We start from the raw sequence: 27,881 nt of genomic DNA, 5'->3' as shown, positions 1-27,881 counted from the left end.
ATTACTTTGCAAGAAAACCTCCACGCAGGCCAAACACTGTCTTGTCTTCTCCCATTTGACTAAAGCTCACAAAACTTGCAGTCTCTTCATTTGAGTATATGCTTCCTTCAATAATTATCTATGAGCAACACAGTTACAGTCAAAAATAGCTTTTTACTGGAATGCTTTTATGTCATATTCATAAGCAATAATACTGACAATGTGGATCTCTTGACAAGTACAGAAAGTCTGCTTGCAAAACTGTTTTTAAACATGAGAAAGTGGCATTCTTGCAGTTATTCAACTGAATAGTTAGATTTTTTAAAAACAATGATATATACTGTACATTTAATCCTTTCCATTTGTCTTCCACTGATCTGTCAGCAGCAGTAGGAAACTGTTTAAATTATAAATAGTATCATTACCAGTTAGCAAACAATATATATAAACTCTTAAAAAAGGAAAAAGAAATAAATAGTCGGAAGAATCTGGCTCCAAAGTACAGTAGACATTTTCTGAGAGAGCAACAAAGAGGTTTTGGATTTGATATTGATACCAGAATTAGTCCCTGGCTCAAAAGGAAATGTTTAATTTGCCAGGTCTTCTGAATGTCCCTCTTGGAACAGAGCACTTGTTTCCGGGGTGGTGAAAAAAAGCACTTGAAAGCTATATATACATTTTCTCCCACTGAAATCAAACAGATGCTTGCACTGCTGTCTTCCTGAAGCCATATCCACAGTGATCGCCATTAGCCTTTCAAGTGTGGTATTTGAGGATGATGGGAACTGCGTAAGACAGAAAAGGTTCATTTTAAAAACCATGAACACATGGGTTCTACATGTTTCAGAAGCATTACTCCTTCTGTGAGCTAGCAACAAGACAAATCCAGAATACCTTCTTACACACTGGACAAAATCCTGTTGAGTCTTTACACAAGCATAATGTAATTGGAATAAATCTTGGTGAATTGCCACAAGTTAGGAAGTTAGCATAGGCACTGTGTACACACTGACTTAGTACACAGAGAATGCTTTCACTAAGTTTGTAATTTGCTGCAATTCACCCATGAGATTTACACCCATGGCATTATGCCACAGCTAACAGGATCTGGGCCATTATGTTTATATACCAGTGTTAAGCAACAAGAAAAGTAGAAGTATATTTTACAGATGTGTTGAAAACATGGGTGGGAAACCCATGGCCCTTCAGATATTGCTGAATTCTATCTCCCACTCACCCAGCTAAAATGATCAATAGTCTGGAATGATGCAGGTTATAATCCAACTTCTGAAGGGCTATAGTACCCCCACCCAGTTTAAAAATTTTCACTGCATGGTGCATCTTGATTTTTAAAAATCATTTATTTTCTTGAAAGGAAAAACTACCGATTAGCCAATAATTTAGAGCCTCACAGAGAAGTCAAAATTGCTTTAGTGAACACCCTGTTTCCTCCATCTCTTTCCAGTTCCCAATTCAAAGCAGATGGATTTCTCCACAAATATTTTTTCTCCAATTCATCTCATTTTCAAGAAGAGCTGGCTGGTGTTCTGAGTAACACCCTTAAATGTATGTGAAGAGGAAGGAACAGGCTTCCAGTGGACGAGCAGACACACATGCACTCATACTACAAATGGATTCAACTACTGTGATGTGAGGCACAGGGAAGATCCCGTTCCAAAACACCCTTGTGACAATCCAGCAATTTCAATAACACCCAGCTCAAAGTTATACAGCAGATCCAGAGTTACCTGGTCTGGCAAATTATCATATGGGATATGGGATTAATTTTACAAAAAACAGATGTAGTTATTAATTCCCCAAATAAGCTGCAATCTAAAGCAGATAAAAAGGATCACAGCCTTGGACAATTCACGAATATTTGATTTCAGTAACCGCGTTCTCCTCTCCATCACAGCATTCACTGATACACCCATTCATGTTGGCCCCAATTCTTATTTTATTTATTTAAAATATTTATATATCACCTTTCTCCTAAAGAATCCAAGGTGGCTTACAGTATTAAAAGGAACAAAGTTAAAAGCTAAATTAACAAATTATTACAGTATATAAAAAAGAATTAAACAGATGTCATATTAAAACTCATAAATAAGAGCTATATTAAAAGCTTAAGTAAAACAAAAGAATAAAATAACCCCTTTTAAAAATGCCTTTTGTCAAGAGACAAAGAGAAGATCACCCTGGAAGATCTTAAGAAGCAGATGGAGTGGGGTGTCACCAGACCACCAAATTCTGGACAACTTCTTTCAGGCTTTTCCTGTATATGTGAAATAATATGGAGAACCATGGAACTGTGAGACACTCCACAGGCTCATGGTCAAGGTATTGAATGGGAGTCCTCCAGTACCACCACCATTCACAAAGTGACAATAATCAAGGGAAAAATCTCAGAAGCTGACTCATTTTTTTCATCAGTTAACCACTTCTCACCCAAACACAGAGCAATTGTCAGAGCTGTTTTTCAACAAGTGTGAATGGGAGTGAGCACAAGAAGGTATCCTGTAGACCAGTGGTCTCCAAACTTTTCAGAGTGAGGGCCACAACATATATGTTCCAGATTTTCAAGAGCCGAAGGAAGATGAGCATGCGCATGTATGCACATGCATGCCTAAAGCCTGCACACTCTCCTGCTCGCCTGCCAGCGCACACACATACACACATGCACTCTAGGCTGGATAAAAAGGCAATGTTGGCTGGATGTGGCATGTGAGCCATAGTTTGGAGACCTACTGTTAAACAATCTTGACTGCTGCCACTAATGTCAACATTTAGGCTGCCTTTTGCTATATCCTTTTCCCTGCTGGCAACACAGGCATGGTATTTTGCAGTGGTTTGGGGGCCATTTTCTGGCTTTTTGAATCGTGGGTACAGAAGCACAATATCCCACATTCATAAACCAAAGTTTTTTTGAAGAATTGAATTACAGCATGTGTGACCATGACCAGATCAGACCTCTCAAGGAACAGGTGCACTAGTTTTAACTGAATAAAGGGATGCCTGACCACATGGTGCATTTGGGCGGAAATCCAAAGTGACATTGACAGAGTAGAAAGAGACCCAGGTAAAAGCCTCAGGCAGATCCATGCAGAAAGCATATTTGTGGATTGTATGTAGTCTCCACTTTTAAAACAATCAAAATTTTGTTGCATGAAATGCTGAATTTTGTGGTTTGCCCATGTTATGGAAATTAAGACTGCAATCCCGTCTAGAAAGTACATTTCATCAAACTACTCCACTAGGGCTCATTAATGAAAAGAACTGCAGGAATATCTTGTAAACAATTATTCCGGGTTAGACAACTTGCCTAATTTTGGCTTTTGTTCTATGCACAGGGCCCCATCCCTAGGCTGCTATTCTATGTCGCAGGCCAATTCTGCACAAACACACCCAGCTCAAATATGAATTTTTTAAAAACAGGGAGAGAAGCTTACTTCAAGTTTTGATAAATCTCTTGAAATCCTTGCTGCAATATCTCTGTGGAGATATGCGTGTAGAAACTGGCTTGTTTTGTATGTATGTGTGTGCCCCAGGAATCACAATGGAGACATTTTGTTTGCCAGGGAGAAATGGACTTGCAAGTTATGATTTGGCTTAACCAAGAAACAAGATTTTGGCCATCATCAGATGAAGGGGAAGCTTTTTTGGCAACAAAATACAGAAGTAATGGCTCGAAATTACAGTAAGCCAAAGCAGAAAGATTTGGAGGAACTAGTGTGTCTCTCAAGACAGCAGATCAATTGATCAAGTACAGCAGTTATGTCATGCAAATTCACATAAAGATTTCCAACTTAGACCAGCAGGATGTAGCACCCACTGCAGGAATTACTCACCAATAATCACTAGTAGGACAACCACCACGACCAGAGCTACAATGATCTTCATCTGTGAAAGAAAGATACAAAGCAAGGCAACCGATTAGTTCTACATCTAAATGGTGAGATTAATCCATGTTCTGAGAACTTTCCTCTTTCATGACTTAGTTCTGGAACAGCACACTGATCATGTCATGGAACTGCAACAAGAGTAAAAAAATAATCCTAAAAATATATACAGCATTTTGCTACTGGGTCTTTATTTATTCTTCATCCCAGCCAATATAATACATTGGGATAAAACATCCCATGCTGTTTTGAACAAGGCATAATATAAAGAAGCAGAAGTGATACATTTCAATTGTCATCCAATCGACAGGGTGATGCACACTGGATTTCTCAATAAATATATTAAACCTTAGAGCTGGGTTCATAGCTCAGTGAGTTGGAGTGCCAGGCTGCAGAACCAGGGATTGCTAGTTCAGTTTATGCCTCCCAGGGAACAGAGAGGCCAGGTTGGTTTGGGGAAGCTAAATGGTTCCCAGAGCACACCTGATGGGAGGTAAACCTGAGTACTCTATACCTAGAAAGGCCTTAGAAAGGTTGCCATAAATCAGAATTGACTCAACAACACACAATTATTGTTATATTAAACCCTAACTCAAACCACAACCTTACTGCTTAATACTGCAGTTTATTAGAATTCTCACAGGCTCAGAAAACACCCCACAATTCACTCCATATAAGCATCTTTTCATCCTGACACATGAGGCTTAAAACTCTTATGATTGATTGATGTTCTTGCAAATTATTCTGGTCCTTGTTCATTAATTCTGGTTTCAGATTATTTTAAATATTGCTGATTTTGTCTGTTTGCCACTTTGAATCCTTTCTCAAAGAAATGGGCAGGACTAGAAACAGGCATGAATGGTGGTTCAGTTGATGAGCCAACAAGTGTTTTGTGGTTTGAGGCCCCGCCCCCATGCCTCACATCACAGAGGTGGGGCAGGGCATTTGGGGGTTTGCCTCTGAGTTGGCGCACGCTGGAGGGGGTGGGGCATAGAACCTTGGAACACCTATTGGGCCACTGGCCGAACTGGCACAAACCGCCAAACTAGCGTGCCCATCTCTAGGCAGGACATAAGCTTTTAAGATAGAAAAAAAATCAGCAAGATTTCGTCTGTTCTTAACTGCAGAGTTTGGAGATAAGTGTGTATAATCCTCAATGCATGCCTTTGTTCCACAGTTAAGCATAGTGAATTTTACTGTGAGTACACTCACACACCTTAGGAACAGATAAAATGAAGCTCTCTTGGGCCTCACCTTGCAGCCTCGCCACCACATCTGTCGTCTGAGTTGTTTGGAGCGGTTGCTGAATGCTGTTGCATTATCTGATAAGCTCTCTGTGAGAAAGAGAGAACACAAACTGAATGTGTGACAATACACATGAGATGACCAGGAAATCTGTCCCTCTTTATCTCTTTTTTAAAGAACTGAAGAGTTTGAAATATTTATTGGAAAGGAACAGTTTGCAATTTAGGGATTTAAAAAAAACACTTTAAATTCTTGAATGCCAGATTTAAATTGTAGGAGTGAGTTTCAAATTTAAGATCAAGCTGTGTGCCTTCAATAACAAGGACTATTATTCATAGGCGATACCTAGGACTCTGGCAGCTCTTCATACAAATTTCATAACACACACAGTGCAGTGCTTTCTCCATTATATTTTCCCCAGTAGGAAGCATATGAAGCCTACCTAGTAGCTTTTTGTTTTCCACCAACAAAGGAATCTGCTCAAACTTCATGGGTGCAGTTTTGAATTTACTATGGAAACTTTACATTTTTAAGGTGGAGGACCTAAAGTTTCTAACTTTCCAATCCTCAGATGAGTCCATGGGCTACCCTGGCTGACACCTAACACCACTGCACCACACTGGCTTTCACATCCCCCCTCCACTCTATCTTGGAACAAAAGAGGGACTGCTAGGACTCTAGAGTGGTCTTTTCCTCATTCTGTTCTCCTTCCCCCACTGCTTGCTTTTCATGCCTCACCTGAAGATGCCTCAGAATACTTTCTGTGCTGGTGTGTTTCTCTGCTCCTCTGCATACTTTTTGTGCCTTTCTGGCTGGCCTATATCAAAATTCCCAGTGTGGCAAAGTGGATAGAGTGATGGACTAGGATTCTGGAGAACAGGGTTTGAATCCCTGCTCAGCCATGGAAATTCACTTGGGGGAGTGGAACTGGTAAAACCACTCCTTCCATTACTTTGATAGCCCTCTTAGGGCTGACTGACAGCATAGCACACATAGAAAGAGGTCATCTCCACATGGAGTCTGGAATTTACCTACTGCCGGGGCGTGCTGTGAAGCTGACAAACGAAAAAGAGAAAGACTACTAAACATTCCTACCTGACTTATCCTGCAAATCATCCAACCGCTCTCCCCTTTCTATCACTTTGGTGATGTTCTCCTGCATGACGTCAATAACTTCATCAACCTGGTTTTGGACACTGAATGAAGCAAAACACAACTGTGATTCACACAACCCAAAAAATTGTAACTGATGACGAGAAAAGCTAGTGCCTGTAGGGTCCAGAATTAAAGCTGAACAGTCATATTAAAACACAATTAAAATGTACTGTGAAACAGGTAGTTTCATTTCATTTAATTTTTTCCCAGTAAAGAACTGGTTAAAATTATTGGCCCAAGGCCACACAGTTGATCACGACTTTGGCAGGGGTGGATGTGAAGACTGGCTCCTGTAGGCATCCTTCAGTCTCAAGAGACTATGGTAACATGCTCTGAATAGAAGTCTTGGAACAATGTCTAGTGTGGCTGAGAAGGCCAATTGGAGAGTGACAATCCCTTCCACACTGAGGACAAATACAATATGTACCCTGTCCAGCTCCCTGATTTTGCTGGTTTCGGGACTGCCTCTTCGCCTTGGCCTGCTGAACAAGTGCCTCTTCAAATTGGGAGAGGCCATGCTGCACCACCTGCCTCCAGTTGAAATCAAACTGTCAGCCATTCTCACGACACGCCCAAGCCAACGTAGTTGTTGTTTCATTAATGTATACATACTAAAAATTCCAGCTCGTTCTAGGACTACTTTATTTGGAACTTTGCCCTGCCAGGTGATACCAAAAATGCGTCAGAGACAACACATATGGAACACGTTCAGCTTCCTCTCCTGCCGTGTACAAAGGATCCAGGACTCACTGCAGTACAGGAGTGTACTCAGGACTATGGCTCCATGTATGTACTTTTAGATGCATTCTATTGAATCCATCAAAAAATTTCCTAATATGCATGTATTAAGTACACATCAGAAAGTATGTCTGATAGGCTCAGGGTCAAAGCTCCTCCAGTCTAGCTGCTATTTTTGCTCATGATTCCACACTTTACATTTTTAAAACAGGGGTTTCCTCTGACCTCTGCCACCTCAAAGAATTCCAAATGGATGTCTAACACTGTGTTTTCTTGAAATATTCTAAGGAGCTGAAGTCCACAGAAACATATACACAAGAGACTCTCTTGTAGGCAGATGTTTTAAAATCAGTTTCAAGCATGCAAAACCTGACACAAACCAGGAGTATTACAACATTCTACCCACTGGCGGTTTAGGAAGGATAAAATGATCAATTTCCAAACATACTTTGTCTGTTAAAATTAATGATGTACTCCTTACCAGAAGGATTTGCACGTCTGCAATCATTCACTCCTTGTTTCTCTTGCAAACACTGACTCATTTTTGTGTGATATTGCTTTCGTTTCTTTGGGGGTATTTATTTTATTTATTTATTTATTTATTTCATTTATATCCCGCCTATCTAGTCAATTGTGACCACTCTAGGCGGCTTTGTTTAATACATTAGAATCTACCCTCTTATTTCCCGCCCCCCTCTGCAAATTGTTTGATTCTCCCCACATTAAATTTTCCCAGTGTGGCTTTATTGTCTTTTGTTGTTGTGAATGTTCTTGTCTCTTCCTCACTCGTTTATCCCTGCTGAGAAAGTTCTTGACATCAGGGGACTGCCCCCTCTCTTGCCTTGGATGTCCCCCACCACCCACACAAAACTGAGCATACATTTTTTTTTTTTACATTTCAGTATTCATTCCCCGTTTGTTTTACTGTCAATTTCTTGCAGCCTAAGTACTTCAGGATTTGCTTAATTCTCTTTCTTAGGTGATACTTCATCACAACTAATCCCAGTCTGTTTACATTATAAGACAAAATCCTTATTTCGGCAACAGCTGGTCAGATTTATTTCTGATATCCTTACTCACAGGGGAGGTTACAGCAAGCAAAGGAAGTGTTTCATAAGTATACATCATTATTAATTAGCTTCACAATTAGGACAGTAATTCATCTCCATTATCTCACACAACAGGACACTGTAATGGCAATCAGAATGTCCTCCAGGAGCCAGAGGCACAGAGAAGGGCCAGCAATAAACACCTATGCGCACAGGGCCTCCAGAACTGGTGCACACTGAGCCCAGGGAGAGATGTCTACCATTTCCTTAGCTGGACTTCCAGATCTAAGGGAAATTGCAGTTGTAACAGGTAGCAACAGTAACAGACAATAGGACATTGTGGAATGCAAGAAAAGAGGAGGGGGTTGGAAAGAAAGTATCAACAACTGTTCCCTCTTAGCAAGTCGCTCATCTTGCTACATCAACATTTACCTGCAACATTTGCATTATCTGCTGAAACTGAGAGCTCCTGCCTAATACAAATGGTGAGATCTGGCACGACAACTATGAAGGCGAGTTTTAGCATGTTGCAGTCCACTTAAGTGGCCCTCGCAAAGTGATACCAAGGCACACACATATTAGAAGCACAAAGAGATGCCTCTTGGTTGATACACAGCAAGCACTGGACTAACTTGTGCTTTAGTTCCACATTCTCCTAATTCTCCCTTGGTTATTGACCAAGGCTGCACGCAGGTTCTCTCACAGCCACAGATACTGATACACGGACATGCTCATGAACACACACTTTTGTCAGTCCTCCCTGCCTCATCTGAGAAAATGTCAGATTACTACATTTGAGAAAATCAACCTTAACATTGCTTTCACTAATGAAGCATATTTACAGGAAGTCTGTAATAGACTTTTATTACATTCCACCCCTGGCTCTGCCTGTTGCCAGTTTTCCAAGCCATTTCAAATAGGAATGCAAGAACAAACAAAACAAAAATAAATGCACGAAGAAACTTGTGAATGCTTACCCAAACCCTCCCTCTTGAGATCTTTGTAACCAAACATCTTGCTTCAGCAAACACAGTATCTCAGGCAAACAAATAGTGGCAACAAAGTAACTGGACACCTTAATTTTAACTTGACCTCTGTTCTGAGTGAGAATAGCCTGTTGGGCAGACTGAGCACAAGGCTTCTAGTTTCATTGAAGAAGCCACTCTGATCCACTCAATTCACTGTTGTCACTGTTGTTTTTGCATGCTTTCAAGTTTCATCTGATTTATATCCCTATGAACGAGTGATCTCCAAACTGTCCTGTCCTTAACAGCACTGCTCAACTCTTGTAAACTCAAGTTGGTGGCTTCTTTTATGTACTCAATCCATCCCATATTTGATCTCCCTCTTTTCCTGCTGGCCTCACTTTTTCCTAGCATTATCTTTTCCAGGGAATCTTGCCTTCTCAGGATGTGCCCAAAGTGTGACAGTCTGAGTTTTGTCATTTTTCTCCCCAGCGGTAGTTCAGGTTTGATTTCCTCAATGACTCCCTTGTCTGCCTATTTGGATCCAGCCAATATCCATTGCGTTTGGGGGACTAGACAAAAAAAAGCAAAGGAAACTCTATAGCACAATACATCCAAAACATAGCCTTCACATGGCCATTACAAAATCACTTAATCTGACTCTCTCCCTCAATAATATGTTCTGTCTCCAAACACTGCAATTATTCACTTGCAGTCTCAGTATTCCTAGACATTAGCTTACAGTAAAGAAAAAAGGAGTCACAAGTTCTCTTACTACCAGGTGTCTAGTATTCAAAAGTTTCTCTTTTTTTACTGTACATCATGAAAGACTAAGGAACTGAGTATTTAGTTATCCACTGCACATGGGAAAGGCACAGATATCAAGTCAATGTATCTGCTATAATGATGCCCCAGCCCTGTGAATTGCAAGAGCATGTGAACTGGAAGAGAAACAGGAAAAAGAGTCAACAGAAAAACAAAAAAATAAATCACACCATGGAAAATTTAACAGCATTCACAACCACAGCATGTGTTCCCACTAGTTCAGATTTATTTACAAAAGACAAATTTATAATGGATGGACTAGTAACTGCGACAGGCCTTGATAATTAGGATGTAACATGAATGTAGAATGCCCATGTTTTTTACATGTCAACAGCTTTCAAACACGGAATTAATAGGAGCAAGCAAAGCATATGACATGATACTGCCCCTTCACAGTTATCAGGAAGATGTGATACTCTTAACTATGCTGCAAATAAAATAGCCCAGGAAAGGACCTAAATCCAGAACTACCAAAGACTCAGAAAGCTTCTAAGCTCCTCACCTGCAGCCCTTGCTCAGCTGACAATTCCAAGATTTCACTCTTTTAAGACATATTTAAAACAAACAAACAAAATCCAAATTTGAAAATGTATCTGATTTGAAAATAGTGCACTATTGTCAGCTTGTTTCCTACTGTCTTTCAACTGTCCTTCTAATTTCTGCCTTGGGCTTTCATTCAAGGCAGATCATCCACTCTCCTATGCCTGGAATGAAGAAATACCAATAAAGTACTTTGCCCATTTAACAACCAGTTTCTACCATTCCAGGCTAAAAACTGTAAAAATAATCACAACTAGAGATGGGCATGAGCTGCTGATCCCCTCCAGTGGGTGTCCACTCAAAGGCAGTACCCAGAAGAGGCAGGCCAGCCCATTTCTAATCACCACTCCTTCACAATCACCAATAATGTTGAACTCTTTTAAAGGTGTGTTGTTGTGCAAGAAATATAGGTCTTCATCATGAAGAATCTAAGTATCTCCCCTAAAATAAGTATTTCAAATTATGCAATATTCCTTTGTATCAGTAATGAAACTCCAACTGCTACTGTGAAAATGAACAGTTTTCAGAAACATAGTTGAGTGGGCGGTAGGAGCTGGGGTGTGCCATTCATTGTTATTTTTCCACTGTTTTGCTTTTTTGTACTTGAACTCCCAGACTTCTCCAGGCAGAATTCTGAAAATTGTTACCTACCTACACACACCTCCAGGTACCTACATTTCACTCAGCAGGCACAGACTCTATCTTCCAGACTGTCTCAGGCTTACCAAAAAAAAAGGAAAATGCCCAAATGCCCAGTGCTTCCAGGGACGCGTAGGTCTTTGTGGGATGTGTAGTTCTTTGGGGTGGCCTATATACAGCCTAATAATCACCATAATTATATCTTCCCAAAGACCTTGGCTTCCCAGAAAGCACTGGGCAGTTTCCTTGTTGTACAGCAAGTAGGCCTGAGATGGCAAGGAAAATAGGGCCTGTTTCCGGTGAGCAATACGTAGGTGTGGGCAGGTTTGTCTGTGGGCAGGAACTCCCAGAACTCTGCACAGGGAATTCTAGATGTTGGAATTCAAAACACACACACCCCATACGCCTAATTGTGGCACCTTCAAAACTATTTGTGTGACTTTTCATGGACTACGATCCAATTCTTCATACACAGAGAAAATGAGATTTCAGAAGCTTGTGGAGTCATTACCTTTTGGAGCGCTATCTTGTCTGTGTGAGTGCTGTGAATTTTACCTTTAGCCAAACTCTACCTAAGTCCCCCTTTTCAATTAGAGAAAAAAAATGTCTTCTTACACACACCATTCAGCGAGGGAGTACAACAGAGGGTAGCTACTCTTCTATCTCCCCGGCAGTAATGATACTGCTTTTAGCCAGTGCACTCTTAACGCATCTTTGTATGCTGAAGTGTGGTAGACTTATTATTTGGAAGGTTCTTTCATACAAGACATTTAAAACTCCAGATTCAGGTGTCAAAACAAATATGGCTGTCACTTTAGTGAAAGACAAAAAGTGCACGTGGTATTGGACTACAATAGTGAAGAGGAAGGGTTCAGTGGGCCTGATAAAAAATTTTCAGCAGTGCATGGGCTTTCCCATTTCAATTTAGGCAGAGGACAAAAATGTCTGCACTCCATAGAGCCATCTGTCACATGTCACTGAGTTCTAATCTCAAAAGGCAACACAAAATCCCCTCACAGCATCTGGACTAACAAAACAAAACAAAAAACTGCACTAGGCCACGGGGTACATTCATGATGACCACTGTTTAAAAAACAAAAACTGAACTATGCCACTCACTACCTGTTTCATGGACAACAGAACTTTGAAGGTGTGCATTGTTTATATTGTATGTTTTATTTTGCTGTACCCTGCTTTGAAATGCTCAGATCTTTATCATTTATACATATTTGCGACCAAATTAAAAAAAAACTGTCTAAAAGCAGAGAGCTGACTTTCTCTGTTCCAAAAAAGAACAGTTCGGTAAAGCCCCAGCAAATTGTTCCTAACAAAAATATTCCAGTTGTTTTGACTTCTTATTGTTTTGGTACAGCTAGAGATTACTAGCCAAGTTTTAATTGCTTCCAATGTTACACTGTTTTTAATCTATTAATTTCCGCTCTCCAGAAGGGCCTGCAAATCTCTAGGGTGCCAAGATCTTATGCACAGCACAGTGATGACAGAGGGGAGTATTTACAAAGAAACACACTATTTAAATATTAACACACAATAAAAACTCTTACCGATTTAAAGTTTAGTAAGAATTCTTTACTGATCTATAGTAAAGCTTATCTTGTCTATAGTAAAGTTATCAGCTCTCTCAAGTCTTTGGAAACTGTACTTAAAGCCCAGTTTCCAAGGAAAATACTACAAAATCTTAATTGAAATTGTCGCATTTTATACAAATTGCATATACAAAATTAAATAGGCCTAGTTTCAAATGCTGCAAAATACTTACTGCCTGATCTTCTCATTCTTGGGTCCAAACCTTGGACCTGATGGTCCTCTCCTGGAACAAGAAAACACAAGCTATAGAACAGATTAAACCTGGGGATAGTTGCTACTCACCAAATGGATGAACAACAAGCTGTATGGCTGATTAAGAGGTACACCTCTGAAGTATCATCATCATGCAACCCTAAAATGGCTCATAGGAGCTGGGGGGGATTGCCCATTTTCTGAGGCCGTAGAATAGGGGCTAGCATGGCGAGTCTTGGACCTTACACTGAAATGTTCACAGCTGCTGCTGCTGCACGCAAGGACTCTTGTGAATTCTGAAGTACTCCACTTGTGAGATAACACCTTGACATCAAATTATGCTAAATGGATAAGAGCAACGCTAAAACAAAATCCACCAACAGTCTAGAACCCAGTGCCAGTCCTTTGAAAAATTGAGTAGCAATAATCCACCCTAGAAAACAGGTTTTTCAGTTATTTCTATTCCATTCTGGGGGATACGTACAAGAAAAAATCCTCTTCTTCATCAGAATCTTCCTCCAAGAGATTTCTCTGAAAAGACAGATGATGGAGATACTTCTCAGCAACAAACAAGTCTCCCTTTCTTTTCAAAAGCCATAAGAAGAAAGTCCTGGAGCTGCATTTCCCAGTTCCAATCAGCACATCAGTTTTGCTTCAACATCTCTGGAGCTCAGAAATTTTCTTAGACCCTGAAGAAGCTGAGCACAGAGCCACTATCAGGAATCACTCTCTATCCTACCTCTTACCATTCTTTATTTCTGTTTATGTACACTGTAGATGTTTGCCTTGACATTATGGATCTCACCCAATATATGTAAAGGCTGGACAGTGATTTCTAGTTTACCTAAATAGTATGATGTAAAGGATTATTTGGGGGTTTTATTGAAAAGCATAACCATTAATTCATTTGGCTTCTACCTCACAGGATTACTCTATTTAGTTTGAAACCTACCAGGAAATTTAGGCCCATGTTTGGTGCATGTCTCCTCTCAATTCCCTATAACTGAGGCTAACATAACTGGGGGTCAAAAGCTTCTTTAAAACAAATGGAATATGAATTTTGTTCCCTATTCTGAATCCTACACATAGGGTAGACTTTGTTTGTATCCTGTTCTATCTAGATCCCACAAGTTTTGAAAACTTTTTACTATTATGGAAGGTTTTTAAAGTATTCAAAATAATACTTGTTTAGCTCCTTAATAACTACAGATTTTATCAGGAAGTAATATGAACTAGGAGCACTGAAAGAAGTTACATTTTCACACAATTGGGAAATACACACTGAAAAGCCCACTCACTATACAGTGGGCCCTCGACTTACGGACAGCCCTATTTACAAACATTTCTACTTACGAATCGCTCTGATGGAAAAAGTTTTCCCTTGACTTCCAAACTGAGTTTGAGTTATGAATGGAAAAACGGCAGGGGGAAATAGTGGGAAATTCAAACCGTTGGTGGCGAAGAGGTTGCTTCTTTTGTAGTTCTTTTGCCCCAACGGTTCGGAAAAGGGAGGCTCAGCCTCCTGGGCTTCCAGCGCTGCTGCACTGGGTTTGAGCTAAGGGGCTGGGAGTGAGGGCGCGCAGGCAAACCTGAGGCCACCTTCCAGCTTCTTGGGATGGAGCCCGTAGAACCGGGGGGGGGGGGGAGATGGAGGAGAGCTTTCCTTTGGCGCTGCCCCGGGGAGAGCTCAGGCAGGCTTCCCTCTTGGCTGCTTCGCCGGACGGCTGCATCCCAAGCTTTGCCTGCCTTCCACGGCGCGTGGGAGAGCCAGCCCTGCCCGGAGTCGTCGCCTCCCTGTGTGGAGGAATCCCCTGCCCACACCTCCGGCACCCCTCCGAACGTGGAAGTGGCAAGGGGGGGCAGAAAGAGAAGCACTCCGCCTCCGAGGATCGCTCAACGTTTTTTTAATAGGGCAAAATTCGCTTTGTGAAGACCGGTAAGCGTTTCGCTTACCGATCTTCGCAAAACGAAGCCCGACGATCAGCTGTTAGGCAGACAAAATGGCCGCCGGAAGCCCGGAAATGGCCGCGCGCAGCGTTTTCGCGCCCTCGTTAAGCGAGGGGAGGGTGCGAAAATGGCTGCCGGCCATTAAGAAGCATCGCTGAACGGTGAGTATTCGGCCCATTTGGAACACATTAAACCATGTTTAATGCGTTCCAATGGAATTCCCTGCCCCGTTCAACGATGCTTCAGCATAGCGAAGGTTAATCCGGAACGGCACCACTGTATTAAGGACTTGCATGGTTTGTATGTTAGTTTTCAAATGGTATAATTCAGTTCTGACAAAATAATCACTGCTACATAAAATTATTCGTAAATGAAATCTGACTGTATATTGGATAAATGAGCAGTTCAAACACACGTTGAGCAGCCACCTATTTTGTGACTGCAAATAGTAGACAAAGATGGTGCTTAAAGATTTGGCTGCTACCTACTTAGCACTCCATGCCAGAGGCACTACTGCAAATATGTGCAAGACCTATCCCCCTCTTCTCCCACTAACTCTGCCCCCTTGTTTCCAGATTTTTGCTGTGGTTGCAGGGAAGCACACATTGGTTCAATTCCTTCCCCTGAGAATCTATAGTAGATGTCTTTGCCTTCCAGTACTGCTACAGCATGGTAAAGGAAAGCCTAGCTCTAGTCATCCTCCAGAGGAGCAGCAGCAGGTGCAGAGAGCTGCCTTTGGCCCTATCCTCAGCAATGGAAGATTCGCCTGCTCTGGCCCCAAGAACTGGCCTGAAGACAAAATCAACTTGCTTGTAACTGTGGGTACTTTCTTTTCATTCTTGTGTTCTCACAGTTTACTATAAACTATTTTAAAGATCATGTAATCCAAAATCAGAATTACACACCTTCAAAATTAATAAACATTAGCCCAAATCCTATGCAGCCCATGTCACTGTTAGAAGCAAATTGTCATAAATTAAGAAATCTCTATGGACATTATCTGAGGTGCAGAACAAATAAAGTCTACAGACAATTCTTAACTTACAGAATTTTGTTTCTGAAAGGAAAAAGCCATTTGTGTTAACTGCACAACAGGATGACAGCCACTATCAAGTAGAAAGCCACGTGTACATTCTGTCCCATCTTCTTCATCTTCAGATCTTTTCCATAACAGAAAATATTGGTCTACTTTATGTCACAGAGTTGTTGTAAGGATATGGGGAGATAGTATTCATTGAGTACTTTAAGTATTGAGAAAACATGCTAGGACTTCTAATGCTCAAAATATCCTGGGATACATCTGAGACCCCATATCAAAAGTTTTACAGATGTGCTGTAGTCTGCATATCTTACCTGGAAGCTGTCAGGAAAAACTTAAGTCTATCAAATGTGCTTTAGGCCAGGGTTGGGAACATGTCGCCCCCTATATGTTGGAAAGCCCTCCCATATGCCTCAGCATTTGATTAGACAGACAGACAGACAGACAGAGTGGTGCCCCACTTGAAAATTACCCCGTTTGACAATGAATCTGCTTTACAATGAGTTTTTTGCGATCGCTACTGCGATTGCAAAACGATGATTCAAAGGGGTTTTTCTGCTTAACGATCAGTTCCCTGCTTCGGGAACTGATTTTTCGCTTAACGATGGTTTTAAAACAGCTGATCAGTGGGTCGCAAATGGCTCCCCGCTGTGTTTAGGACGGATTCCTCGCTTTACAGGCACCAGAAAATGGCCACCCTATGGAGGATCTTCGCTGGACGATGAGGTATTTCCCCCATTAGAATGCATTAACTGGTTTTTAATGCATTCTGATGGGCTTTTTACTTTCGCTTGACGACAATTTCGTTCTACAGCGATTTCGCTGGAACGGATTATCGTTGTCAAGCGGGGCACCACTGTAGATAGATAGATAGAGAGAGAGAGAGAGAGACAGACAGACAGACAGACAGACTTCGATTTATACCCCACCCATTTAGTGAACATGCCACTACTCTGGGTGGCTCTGGGCGGCTAGGAATAGATGTGAATGGCAGTCCAACAACATCTGAATGTTTCCAAACCCATTTAAAATTGAAAAACCTATTTCCTTAGATCCTATTTTTCCTTTGGGATACTGAGACTAATTTATATCATGCAGCTTCCTAGGAATTCAGCTCCTAAATAGGTCAGGACCTGCTCTGCTTGAACAACAAGAAAACATCTTATGACTTCAGTTTACAGCTTAAAGTAATTACTCATTGGCTGAAATTCTCTTTGGGTAACTATGCTTATGTAAGGCTGATGATGTCACCAGCACAGGTGATTTTTAGAAATTGAACAGTCCTAGGGCTCCCTAGGCTCCTGTGCAACTTCTTTCGTTGTCTGAAAGCTGTGGGTGCTGTGGGATGGCAGGAAGAAGTCTTTAATGATCAAAAATCACCTTAAAGTCAGCCTGGCACTGGCAATTTTCAGTAAAGACTTCTGCTCCTACAGTTTCCCGATGATGAAAGGGATTGCACAGGACCCACGAGAGCCGCAAGACAGAAGTAGCAAATGTTTAATTTCCAATAAATCATACCTGATGATGTGAAAAATCACATCAGCCTTACATGGGTGTTAGTTACACAACAGGATTGCAGCCTCCAAATGGCTTACAGGCCCTCCCAACATCTTTGCTCTGCAGATCTTGTCCACTGGTACTCATGCATTTAAAACATGTAAAAGAAGTAGTCAGTATTATATACTCACCCTTTCACTTTTCACTGACCCAGTAACATCATCATCATTGAGATGGCGTTTGAATTTTGGAGGCATCTTTTCATAGATGTGTTACTTTTCTTTGTCCAAAATGAGAAAAGAAAATCTAGCTGCCTAGAAGAAGCAGTTGAAAAGATAGGACACCAGTCATTTGTGATTTCTTTTACAATCAAACTGTAAAAATATACAGGTAGTCAAAATATTCTCAAAATAGATTTTTAAATTTAAACGGATGAATGGAATCTTTGAAATCTCAGATTCCTTTTAAACCAGTACTACATCATCCAATACATGAATTATTTTGTTTAAGACCACTGAATCAAGAATATACAAGTAACTATTTAAGACTAAACTTCAAAATATATCCCTATTCTAGAGAAATTTTATCAATTAATTTTGTTTTGCTTTTTAAAATCTTTTGTATATCAAATATGTGCAAATAAAACTTTTAACAAAGGCAAAAAGGATTTTAAAATGTTACTGCATTAGTAATGGTCATTTGGTGACAAAGGTGGTGTTGATGTGAGGGATTTGGTTTTTAGGATCACAGGCTAAGCTGCCTAGAAGATGGACTGCTAGCAAGAGATAACTTGCACCTCACAAGGACTGGGAGGAATATGTTTGGCCACAGCATGAAGAACTTCATCAGGAAGGGTTTAAACTGAACTGGAAAGAGGAGAGAGACACAAGCACAGAGGTAAAGATAGATGAAGCCTTACTCACAATAAGAGGAAAGGAGTGAACATTCTAATAGGAGTCAATAATGTTAACATTAACAATAATATTCATAAAAATGCACAAAGAAAAGCAGGCCACAAATCACACAGTCTCCCATGTCTATATACAACCGCCAATATTATGGGAAATAAACATGAACTGCAAATCTAAGTTCGGGAGGGTAAACATGACATGATATTATGTTTCCCCGAAAATAAGACCGGGTCTTATATTAATTTTTGCTCCAAAAATTCATTAGGACTTATTTTCAGGGGATGTTTTATTTTATTTTCATGTACAACAATCTACATTTATTCAGATACAGTCATGTCATCTTCTGGTAGCTCCACAATGGTGGAGGGCGGGGTTTCACTTAAGTGGGACTTATTTTGGGGGTAGGGCTTATATTATGAACATCCTGAAAAATCATACTACAGTGGGGTCTTGACTTGAGAACTTAATCCATATTGGAAGGTGGTTCTCAAGTCAAAAAGTCTGTAGGTCAAGTCTCCATTGACCTACAGTGCACTGAAAACCGATTAATCCCGTAACAGGCCGTTTTTGTTCCATTTTGGCTTTTTTCTGGTCTGTAAGTCAATTCTCAGGCTGCAAGTCAAACCTAAATTTTGCGGCCAGAGAAGTCTGTAACTCAAAAAGTCTGTAAGTCAAGGGTCCACTGTAGGGGTTATTTTCAGGTTAGGTCTTATTTTGGGGGAAACAGGGTAGGTAGGAATAACTGAAACTTGGTGGGACAACTCTCATGACTGGAATATAGCAACTGAAGGATATAAATTATTCAAAAAGAACAGAAAGAACAGAAAGGCAGTTGCAATATATCTCAAAAATATGAATTCCTGCACAGAAATACAGGAGGAGGAGATTGCCTGTCCCACTGAGGTAATCTGGATCAATGTAAATGGTAGTTGGAGTCTATTACTGACTGTCCAATCAAGGGGCAGATGAAACTTTGAAAAAACAAATTGTAAGGATTTGAAAGAGACACAATGTAGATGGGAGATGTCACTTATCCCGATATCTGTTGGGAGGCAAATTCTGACAAGTATGGCCATTCCAATAAATTCCTGGCTTGTTTGGCTGATAATTTTCTCATACAAAAAGTGGAGAAATAAACTAGATGCTAGCTATCCTTGACTTGATTCTAACCAATAAAAAGGACTTGGTGGAGGAAGTGGCAGTAAGGGGAACTCTGGGTGAGAGTGACCATATTCTACTAGAATTCTTGATTTCAAAGAAAATTAAAGTGTAATAGCTGCACATATATGTTGTATTTTAAAAATGTCAATTTTAATAAACTTAGGACAATGATAAGGTCCTATGGGAGGAGATAGTAACAAGGAGTCCAAGAAGGGTGGGAGTTTCTAAAACAGAAAATTCTAGAGACACAACTACAAACAATTCTGAAAAGAAAAAAAAGTGGGAGGCAGCAAAAAAAAAAAAAGGCCAGAGACACCTGAAAACAAACAAAAAAGATACATATAGGAAGTGGAAAGGAGGCCAGGCAATAAAGGAAAGGTACAAACAAATAGCAAGGATAACATCAGGAGGGCAAAAGCTGGTACTGAGGTGAGGTTAGCTAGAGACAATAAAAACAACAAAAAGCATTCTTCAGGTATTTGGGAAGCAAAAGACAAAGAAAAGAAACAGTGGCTCAGCTACTCAGTAGAGATGGAAAAATGATAACAGACAACAAAGAAAAGGCACAAGTGCTCAATTCCTACTTTAGCTCAGTTTTTCCCCAAAGCACCGATTATGACCCTCCAGACAAATGTAAAGTGCAAGTGGAGGAGACAAGACTGCCACTGGAGATTGATAAATAGTCAAGAGATATCTTACTACTTTGAACGAGTTCAAATGTCCAGGGCCGGATAAAGTGCATCCAAGAGTATTGAAGGAATTGGCTGAAGAACTCTCAGAACTACCGTCCATTATTTTCTTGAAATCATGAAAAATGGATGAGGTACCAAATGATTGGAGGAGAGCTAGTGTTATCCCTAATTTCAAAAAGAGAAAAAAGGAGGAACCTGGGCACTATAGAGGTCAGCATGACATCAATCCCAGGGAAAATTCTGGAGCAGATTGCAGCGGTTCCCAACCTTTTTCAATCCACGGACCAGCTGGGGAAGGTGGGGGACCCTTGCACGAACAATCAAGCATGTGCAAACGGCAGCACTTATCTGGGAGCACGCACGCTCATGTGCATGCAGAAAAAATGGCGCAGCACTCGCACAGGCATGCAGGAGCGCGTGTGCAGCTGCAAATGGGCTGTGCGAGGGTGAGTGCGTGCAGGGGGGGCAGGAGGTCTGTCTCGGCGGCCCTATCTGACTAAGGCCACAGACTGGCACTGGGCCATGGATCAGGGGCTGGGGACCTCTGACCCAGAAAACAATGCAGTAATAAATAGAAGCCACCATGGATTTGGCAAGAACGAATCCTACCAGACTAATCTGATCTCACTGTTTGATCAGGTAACTTCCCTGATAGACAAGAGGGAATGCTGTAGACCTAGTATATCTTGAAAAGTTTTTGACAAAGTGCCTCATGATATTCTGATTAGCAAGCTAACTAGTTGTGGGCTAGACAGAACAAGTGTCAGGTAGTCACACAGTTGGTTATAAAACCGAACTCAGAGAGTACTTATCAATGACTCCTTCTCAAAGTTAACAAGAGAAATAACCCAGGGCTCAGTCCTGGACCCAATGCTATTCAACATTTTTATTAATGACTTGGATCAGGGAAAACAGGGAATGCTAATCAAATTTGAGGATGACGCAAAATTGGGCGGAACAGGTAATTCCCTAGAACAGTGGTCCTGAACCTTTTCTGAACCACGGACAGGTTGGGGAGGGGTCCATGCACAGGGGGCACCCCCCATGCTTGTGGATGGGCGGGGTGCACTTGCAGGCGGGCGTGAGTGGGGGGAGTGTGTGCAGGGGGGGCAAGAGATCTGTCTCTGCAGCCCAGTCCTGCCAAGGCCATGGACTGGCACCAGGCATGGACTGGGGGTTGGGGACCCCTGCCCCAGAAGACAGAAACAAAATTCAAAATGATCTAGATAAGCTTGAGCCCTGGATTGAAAACAACAGAATGAAATTCAGCAGTACTGCACCTAGGAAAAAGAAACCAAACATACACTTATAAGATGGGGATACCTAGCTCAGCAATACTGTGAGTGAGGAAGACTTTTGAATCATCATAGATCACAAGATTACTATGAGCCAACAGTTTCATGCGGCTACAAAAGAGGCAAATGCTATTTTAGGCTGCATTAATAGAAGCACAGTCTCCAAATCCCGTGAGGTACTAGTTTCCTTCTATTCGGCACTGGTTAGGCCTCATCTTGAGTAATGTATCCAGTTCTGGACACCACACTACAAGAAGGATGTCTTGAAGGCAGAGGAGCATATGACAGGCCACTTGTACCAGAAGATACAAAAATTCATTATTTTCGACACAGCAACAAGTATAATTTATCAAAATTGAAATTCTGTATCAAAACTAATCAACTATAAACATGGTGCTCCATTTTGCAAAACATGCTTTTTTAATACTTCACGATCCTCAGAATTATAATGGGAGTGTGCCGTTTTTTGGAAAACAGACAAAATGTAACAAACCAGAACATAGCAGAAATGTTCTTTTTGTAGTTTTGGTGCAGGACATTATTGGAGAAACATAACTTGCAGTCACGAAAAGGAAACCAGAGGTACAATGTGGCGCACAGGGCCATTACCTTTGAACACTAGGAGATGCCACCTCATGAGCTGCAGAGAAAATCCTGAAAATTGGAGGGCTTCTGGGTATGTTAGATCACAAATCACATACAATATGCAGTGATGCCCATAATCCCCAATATCTTCAGAAGCAGCTGGGACCAGAGCCCCATCTGAAACTGAAGAGCTGTTGCCTACCAATACAGAGAGCAAGTGAGGACCATGGAAAAATGACCAGCTTCTCAAGAGGTAGAATCATGTCTCCCTAATGCATACTCCTTAAGGCCTTTGAAATGATACTCCTCCTTGCTTGTCCCTCAACCCATCTAAGTCTTCTGCGAAAGGGCATTTATACCCCTCCTCTTTCTCAAAAAGGCCCTCCAAAAGTCCCATCCCAGCTCTCTCTTGCCCCTTGGCCCTTCTGCACCACCTTACTGGCAGAATGCAGCTATGACTTGAAGCAACTTTTAACAAAAGAAGAGTCAAAGCAGGACTGGAGTTGATCATTAAGGAGACAAACTACAGAGGAACTACACAACTTCAACGCCAACAGTGCTGAAATTGAAACAGAGGTTTTGTATACTGTATCTTTGTTCAGTCATCAATCCAGATGGAGACTCCAGTCAAAGAAATTAGAAGACAACCGAGGCTAAGAAGGGCAGCAAGGAAAGAATCAGAAAGATCATCAAGTGTAAGGATGTGTCAGTGGGGACCAAGACCAAGACCATTCACACTCTCGTGTTTCCGATCACCATGTACAGGTGTGAAAACTCAGCAGTAAAGAAAGCTGACAGGAGAAATTTTGATCTATCTGAAATATGGTGATAGAGGAGAACTTTGTGAATACCCGGGACTGCCAGAAAGACAAACAAGTGGGCCCTAGACCAAATCAAGGCAAAACTAGCTTTACTTTGGGCACATGATAAGAAGGCAAGATTCTCTGGAAGAGACAACATACAGTAATGGGAAAGGTTGAAGGCAGCAAAAAAAAAAAAAAAAAAGGAAGACCAAATAGGAGACGGATCGGCTCCCTTTCGTTTGCAAGGGCTGATGAAGGCAGGACAGTTTGGAGATCACGCATTCAAGGGGGTCGCCTCAAGTGAGAGGAGGCTCGACTGGCACGTAAGAACCGCAGCAACAGCCCACCTCCTCCGGACCTCCTTCTCCCCCCCCCAAAAAAAGCAGCCAACCGGAGGCCTTCCCCACATCCAAGTCTTCGACGAGCCCGAAGCGCTCCCTTCTTTCCTCCGTTACTTTTCAAAGCCCCCCCCCCAATTCGACGCAGTCCGTTCCCTCCTCAGGTGTGCCTGGGCGGGGCTGAGCCTCCCGCGACCCTCAGGGCACCCCCTCCCCCTCCCCCTCCCCCTCCCTTCCCACGCACTGGCCAGCGCCAGACTGCGGCCGACGCCTGCGGGACGGGGACGGGGACGGGGGGTCGGGGGCCTGGGCCCTCTCCTTCTACCCTTCGGCGCTCCCTTTCCTGCCGTGGCCTTTCCTCTCCCCCCCCCCCTTCCCGCTTTCCTTCCTTCCCTCGGCCCTACACCTCCTAGAGTCCCACATCCAGCCGATCCCAGGGCTTCCCCAGCGCCCGCACGTCCCCCGCCCGACAACACGCCGGATCCGGCCGCGGCTCCCGCGACAGCGGGCCTCCCAGGCGCCCTCCCTCCCACAATGCCCCCCCTTTCCCTTCCCTTCCTCACCTGCTTCCCTTTCAGAGCCGGCGCGGAAATGGCCGGCGCTGCCAGGGGGGCGGGGCTACCGTCAGCTGGGGCTCCATCGATCGCTCGGCGCTCCTCGGCCTCGGCGGAAGCCTGGCGCCACCTCGAGGAAAGCGACGATCCCCTGAGCGGCCTTGGGAGTCCCTTTTTTGCCGTTCTCCATCTTCCCTGTGTGGGGGATAAACTGATGGTTCCCAGAAATCTGGGTTCGAATCCCTGCTTAGCCATGGAAACTCGCCGGAGAGGTCATAGTGGTAAACCACTTTCTGAACACTTCACATGCCCAACACAGCTCTATCTGGGTCACCGCCAGTCGGAAGCAACTTCATGGCTTATAGCAACAGTTCTAAAGGTATCACCCTCTTAGAATTTGAATTTTAAACTTTGTCTATTAGTCCATGCAGCTTCCTGCATTGTTTCCGCTACTAATGGAACACCACTGCTTTCCCTTGATTGATTGATTTGATTTTTACCCCGCCTATCTGGACTACTCGTTTAGATTTAGGAAGGAATCTGTGTCTCCGTCATGTTAGCTGCCAGTGTAGTAATCTCAGTCGTTCTCTGATTGATTCACGTCTGGCAACCATTATTTTAAAGTATTAAGGTGAAGAGGTTCTGCTTTCTGCTGAGATGTGGCACCTGAATAATTTGTCCATTCCGGTAGACTCAAAGGATTAGCTAAGTACTGAGTCAGCGATGTCTATCATTTTCCCTCCTTACAATGATGATGGATTGTGAACAAAATGGAATCACAGGGAGGATGGATGAGTTTCTGAGCTGGAAGCTCAACCATCCTTCTGTTCCTCCATAAATAAATAAATATTTTCTGACCAAGTGAGATCTCACCACAGGCTTCCATAGCTCAAACTGTGATATAAGTGATTAAGAGTTTTAAGGAACTCAGAAGTTCACTTTGTTTGAACTTTTTAGTAATCCAGTGAATATATTACTCAGCCCAGGATTTAGTTTCTACTCATGGATCCCACAATTATTTTTGTTTTTCTGTTTGTCAGTAAAAATATCAGGATCATCTCACTGGGGCAGGTGGAGCAGAATCTACTGCTGGGGGAAGTTTTCCCACTAGATTGTAGTTCAGCCAAAATCCAGTTTCCTTGCAACAACTGGGTAGAACAATCAGTTTGGCTCTAATTAACTTTTTATACTAGTGTAACTTGAGTGTCAATGTAATATATTTTGCTGATGTACAATTGCCATGTTGCTTTATGTACTTTTGCTCTAAGCCAGGAGAACGGACCTAAGACAATGAACACATCTGTTGGGATTCACAGCCAAACTTTTGCTGACAGAGAGGGATGAAGCTGAAAACTGTTACTCTCAGACACCTTTGCTCTTCACCGTATCTGTAGGCTGAACTTGCAAGTCAGCCTGCCTGCAAAAAGGATGAGATTTTTTTAAAAAAATTCTTTCTTTTTCCATGTTGCTAGCTGCGTAGCTCAGGGAGATGAAGTAACACAGAGCTAGATCAGGAGTTCAGTTCCTCACTGTGCCTTGTAGGAGAACAGCCAAATGATGGGTTCTTAGAAAAGCTACACAACCCCAGAGCACCCCAGAAGTAGGAAACTGCAAACCACTTCTGAGTACTCTGTATCTAGAAAAGCCTGAGGAAGGTTGCTGTAAGTCAGCATTCATGATGGCATGTAATTATATAAACAAGAGTTCCAGAGAATATGAAAGTTTATATGTCTCCAGGTTGACCACAAGCAGTTTTTAAAAAGCATAGAAGTGTGCTATAATCCTTCATGAGTTCATAATTTTGATATATCACATAATATTTATTTATTACATTTATAGCCCGCCCATCTAGTCATATATAGACTACTCTGGGCAGGTAACAACATATCATGTAACAATGTGCAGTTTAAAATCATAACAATATATTACTAAGAAACACAATGATCCAAGATGGGAGAAAACACAAGAAACAAAAATTCAGACGGTGGATGGAGGGAAGGCTTGCTTGAACAGCGAGGTTTTCAATTGAGTTTTAAGATGCCCAGGGAAGGGGCCATACAAGTCTCAGGAGGGAGGCTATTCCAAAGATGAGGAGCCACTGCCAAGAAGGCCCGGTTTCTTGTTTTTCCTTCCGGGCCTCCCTCGGCATTAGGCTCCTCAGTCTCACCTCCTGGCTAGATAATAATACCCCATATTGCTTTTTCAGTTTTTAAAGTTTATTTTCAAGACCTGTATCTGCATAATTTTTATTCAGTTCATACCCATTCATTCAGTCCAACCTCTGCTTTTAATGTGGAAGGATTATGAAATTATTCAGGCAACCTCAGATGCTGGGTGGTTCTAGGCGAGGCTTTTATGGTGCAATCATCCTGCCTCAATCACAGAATGTGATTGAGGAGGGGAATAACATTTTTCATTTGTAAACCTTCCTTGTTTGCCCATTGCTGCTACAGAAAAGGCAAAAAATATATGTATTGAGGAAGACATCCATCTGGAATCACCCATCGTCTCTTTTTTGGTTAATAGGACATGCCAATAATAACCGCAGTTCTCAACAAACTTAATGTCTGTGTTTTACAGACAAACCAAACTTGCCTCATCTCTGCCAGGATCAACAAATTCTGCCGTTGTTTATGCTCCAACCCCGATTACTTTGCTTTTCCTCTCTGGGTTCTTTTTTCTACACACAGCTAAGCAACGTATTAAAACTCCTAATCTGTTTCTTCAAACCAGACTTTCAGTAAGAGAAAACAAAGGGGATATAAACAAAGCAAGTTTTTCAAAAATCTAGTTAAGAGTATTCTTCACAATTTGTCCTCCTATGTATAACCCAGTTATGGTGATGGGTAGAGATGGAGGTATCCCAACATGAATATCCCTGCGCAGCTGGACTTAACAAGGGGCCAGCCCCTGCAGCCGACGCATCCACTCAGATGTCTGCCGCTGGCGGCAGCCTCAGTCATCCTTACAGTTGGTGGGAGGGAGGACGAGTCTCCCTACATGGCTGGCTGAGTTGTTAGCAGAGCAGGAAGAGAGCAGAGCTCCAGGAGCAACTGGATGAGCAAGGCTGCCGCCGCTAGTCACATGAGTGGACAGGCCAGCCGCAGTGGCTGGCCCCTCATTAAGTCGTGCCCCATCTCTAGTGATGTGACAACACACTGCCTCCAATTTGAAACAAATCATCACTTTGTATAGAGTATTAAAAAGATGTGTTATCTTGAATAAAGCCTTTCATTTGGTACTTGGGCAGATATTTTCACTTCATAACCTCATTTTTGCGGGCAAGGAGAGGAAAAAGGAGGAAGAAAACTTCCAAGACAGAGATAGCAAGAGAGGAGACTGACAGCATTAGAAAGGAACAATTCTATGCGGCCTGCCAGGTAAAGTCTCAGGGAATTGCTGTGTTCCCAAGTCTCCAGGTCAGGAGGAGGAGGTGGCTTTAAAGCCTGGGCACCAATCTCCACCCCTTTCCAACTGACACTAGAACTCACTAGGCTCACTCCTCACTATATATGATTGTATTTATTTTGTGCTGGTGAACCAAAAGCCAGAGAGGAGAACTGGATGCCATGAGTATCATGTGATTTAAAGCAAGCCTGTGTCATGACTTAGAAACCATTTTTCTACAAACTAGTCTTATGCAACAAGAAGATTCCTTATGGGTTGGCAGTATACCAAAAGTTGCTCTTTACCAGGGCTCTGGTTTGTCATATCCAGTTAGTAGGGTTTTATCCAGATCCAGGATTCATTTACTTAAGACTTCCCTTGTGACCACTTTTGCAGTCAGGTGGCCCAAAAGGAGTTCTGGTTTCCCTTCCAAAAGCTACCCACCCTGCCTCTCTTGGTAGCATGAGGACCCACCAGGTTTCATTCCTAAAATCATAAGGAATGAGATGATTCTTACTTGGCAATCTTATTAGGAAAAAGCTTGTCTGGTTTTAGGAGTGTGATAGACAGTCCTTTATTCACTCCTAGACAGTCAGTGCAAGACATTTTGCTGCCTATGGTGGAAAAGCAAATGTACCACTCAAGTCAAAGTGTAGAGTAATAAAATTCAGTTAAATTACAGTACTTTGAAATATAATACAGAATTACTTAAGAGTTTCTCTGCATCCCTGGTTGCCTTTTCATGATGCCTAATACTTTGGTGCCTGAAATACCCATCTCACTCTGCTTAACTATAAGGCCAGCTGTACTTTCCTATGATGAGCTGATGATCTTAGAAACA

The 27,881-nt window shown here is 42.1% G+C and overlaps 1 protein-coding gene and 1 long non-coding RNA gene across 6 annotated transcripts in view; one reads left to right on the top strand and one right to left on the bottom strand.

Annotated features, from left to right (window-relative positions):
* Nucleotides 1-15,492, top strand: part of LOC110081644 (uncharacterized) — a 65,766-nt gene extending 50,274 nt beyond the window's left edge. For all 3 annotated transcript variants that reach the window (XR_012086629.2, XR_012086628.2, XR_002301012.3), the window contains one exon: nucleotides 15,354-15,492. This is a non-coding gene — a long non-coding RNA (uncharacterized LOC110081644). The remainder of the gene's footprint in view (nucleotides 1-15,353) is intronic.
* On the bottom strand, nucleotides 134-23,752 carry VAMP4 (vesicle associated membrane protein 4). Of its 3 annotated transcripts, none has more exons than XM_078392437.1 (8): nucleotides 23,663-23,752; nucleotides 17,506-17,628; nucleotides 13,316-13,362; nucleotides 12,812-12,862; nucleotides 6,219-6,319; nucleotides 5,133-5,212; nucleotides 3,828-3,879; nucleotides 134-764 (listed from the first exon to the last, which is right to left on the bottom strand). In XM_078392437.1, the coding sequence occupies exons 2-8, from the start codon at nucleotides 17,569-17,571 to the stop codon at nucleotides 736-738; spliced, it is 426 nt and encodes a 141-aa protein (XP_078248563.1). In that variant the 5' UTR covers nucleotides 17,572-17,628; nucleotides 23,663-23,752; the 3' UTR covers nucleotides 134-735. The 3 variants fall into 3 exon arrangements, with proteins under 3 accessions (XP_078248563.1, XP_078248564.1, XP_072854351.1); XM_078392438.1 differs by lacking the exon at nucleotides 23,663-23,752 and adding an exon at nucleotides 21,983-23,037; XM_072998250.2 differs by lacking the exon at nucleotides 23,663-23,752 and having other exon boundaries at nucleotides 17,506-17,676.
* Between the last annotated feature and the right edge of the window lie 4,129 nt (nucleotides 23,753-27,881).

Source organism: Pogona vitticeps, chromosome 4, assembly GCF_051106095.1.
Source record: "Pogona vitticeps strain Pit_001003342236 chromosome 4, PviZW2.1, whole genome shotgun sequence".
NCBI lineage: Eukaryota > Metazoa > Chordata > Lepidosauria > Squamata > Agamidae > Pogona > Pogona vitticeps.
The sequence above is the reverse complement of the archived record's forward strand: the minus strand, read 5'-3'. Positions and strand labels throughout refer to the sequence as shown.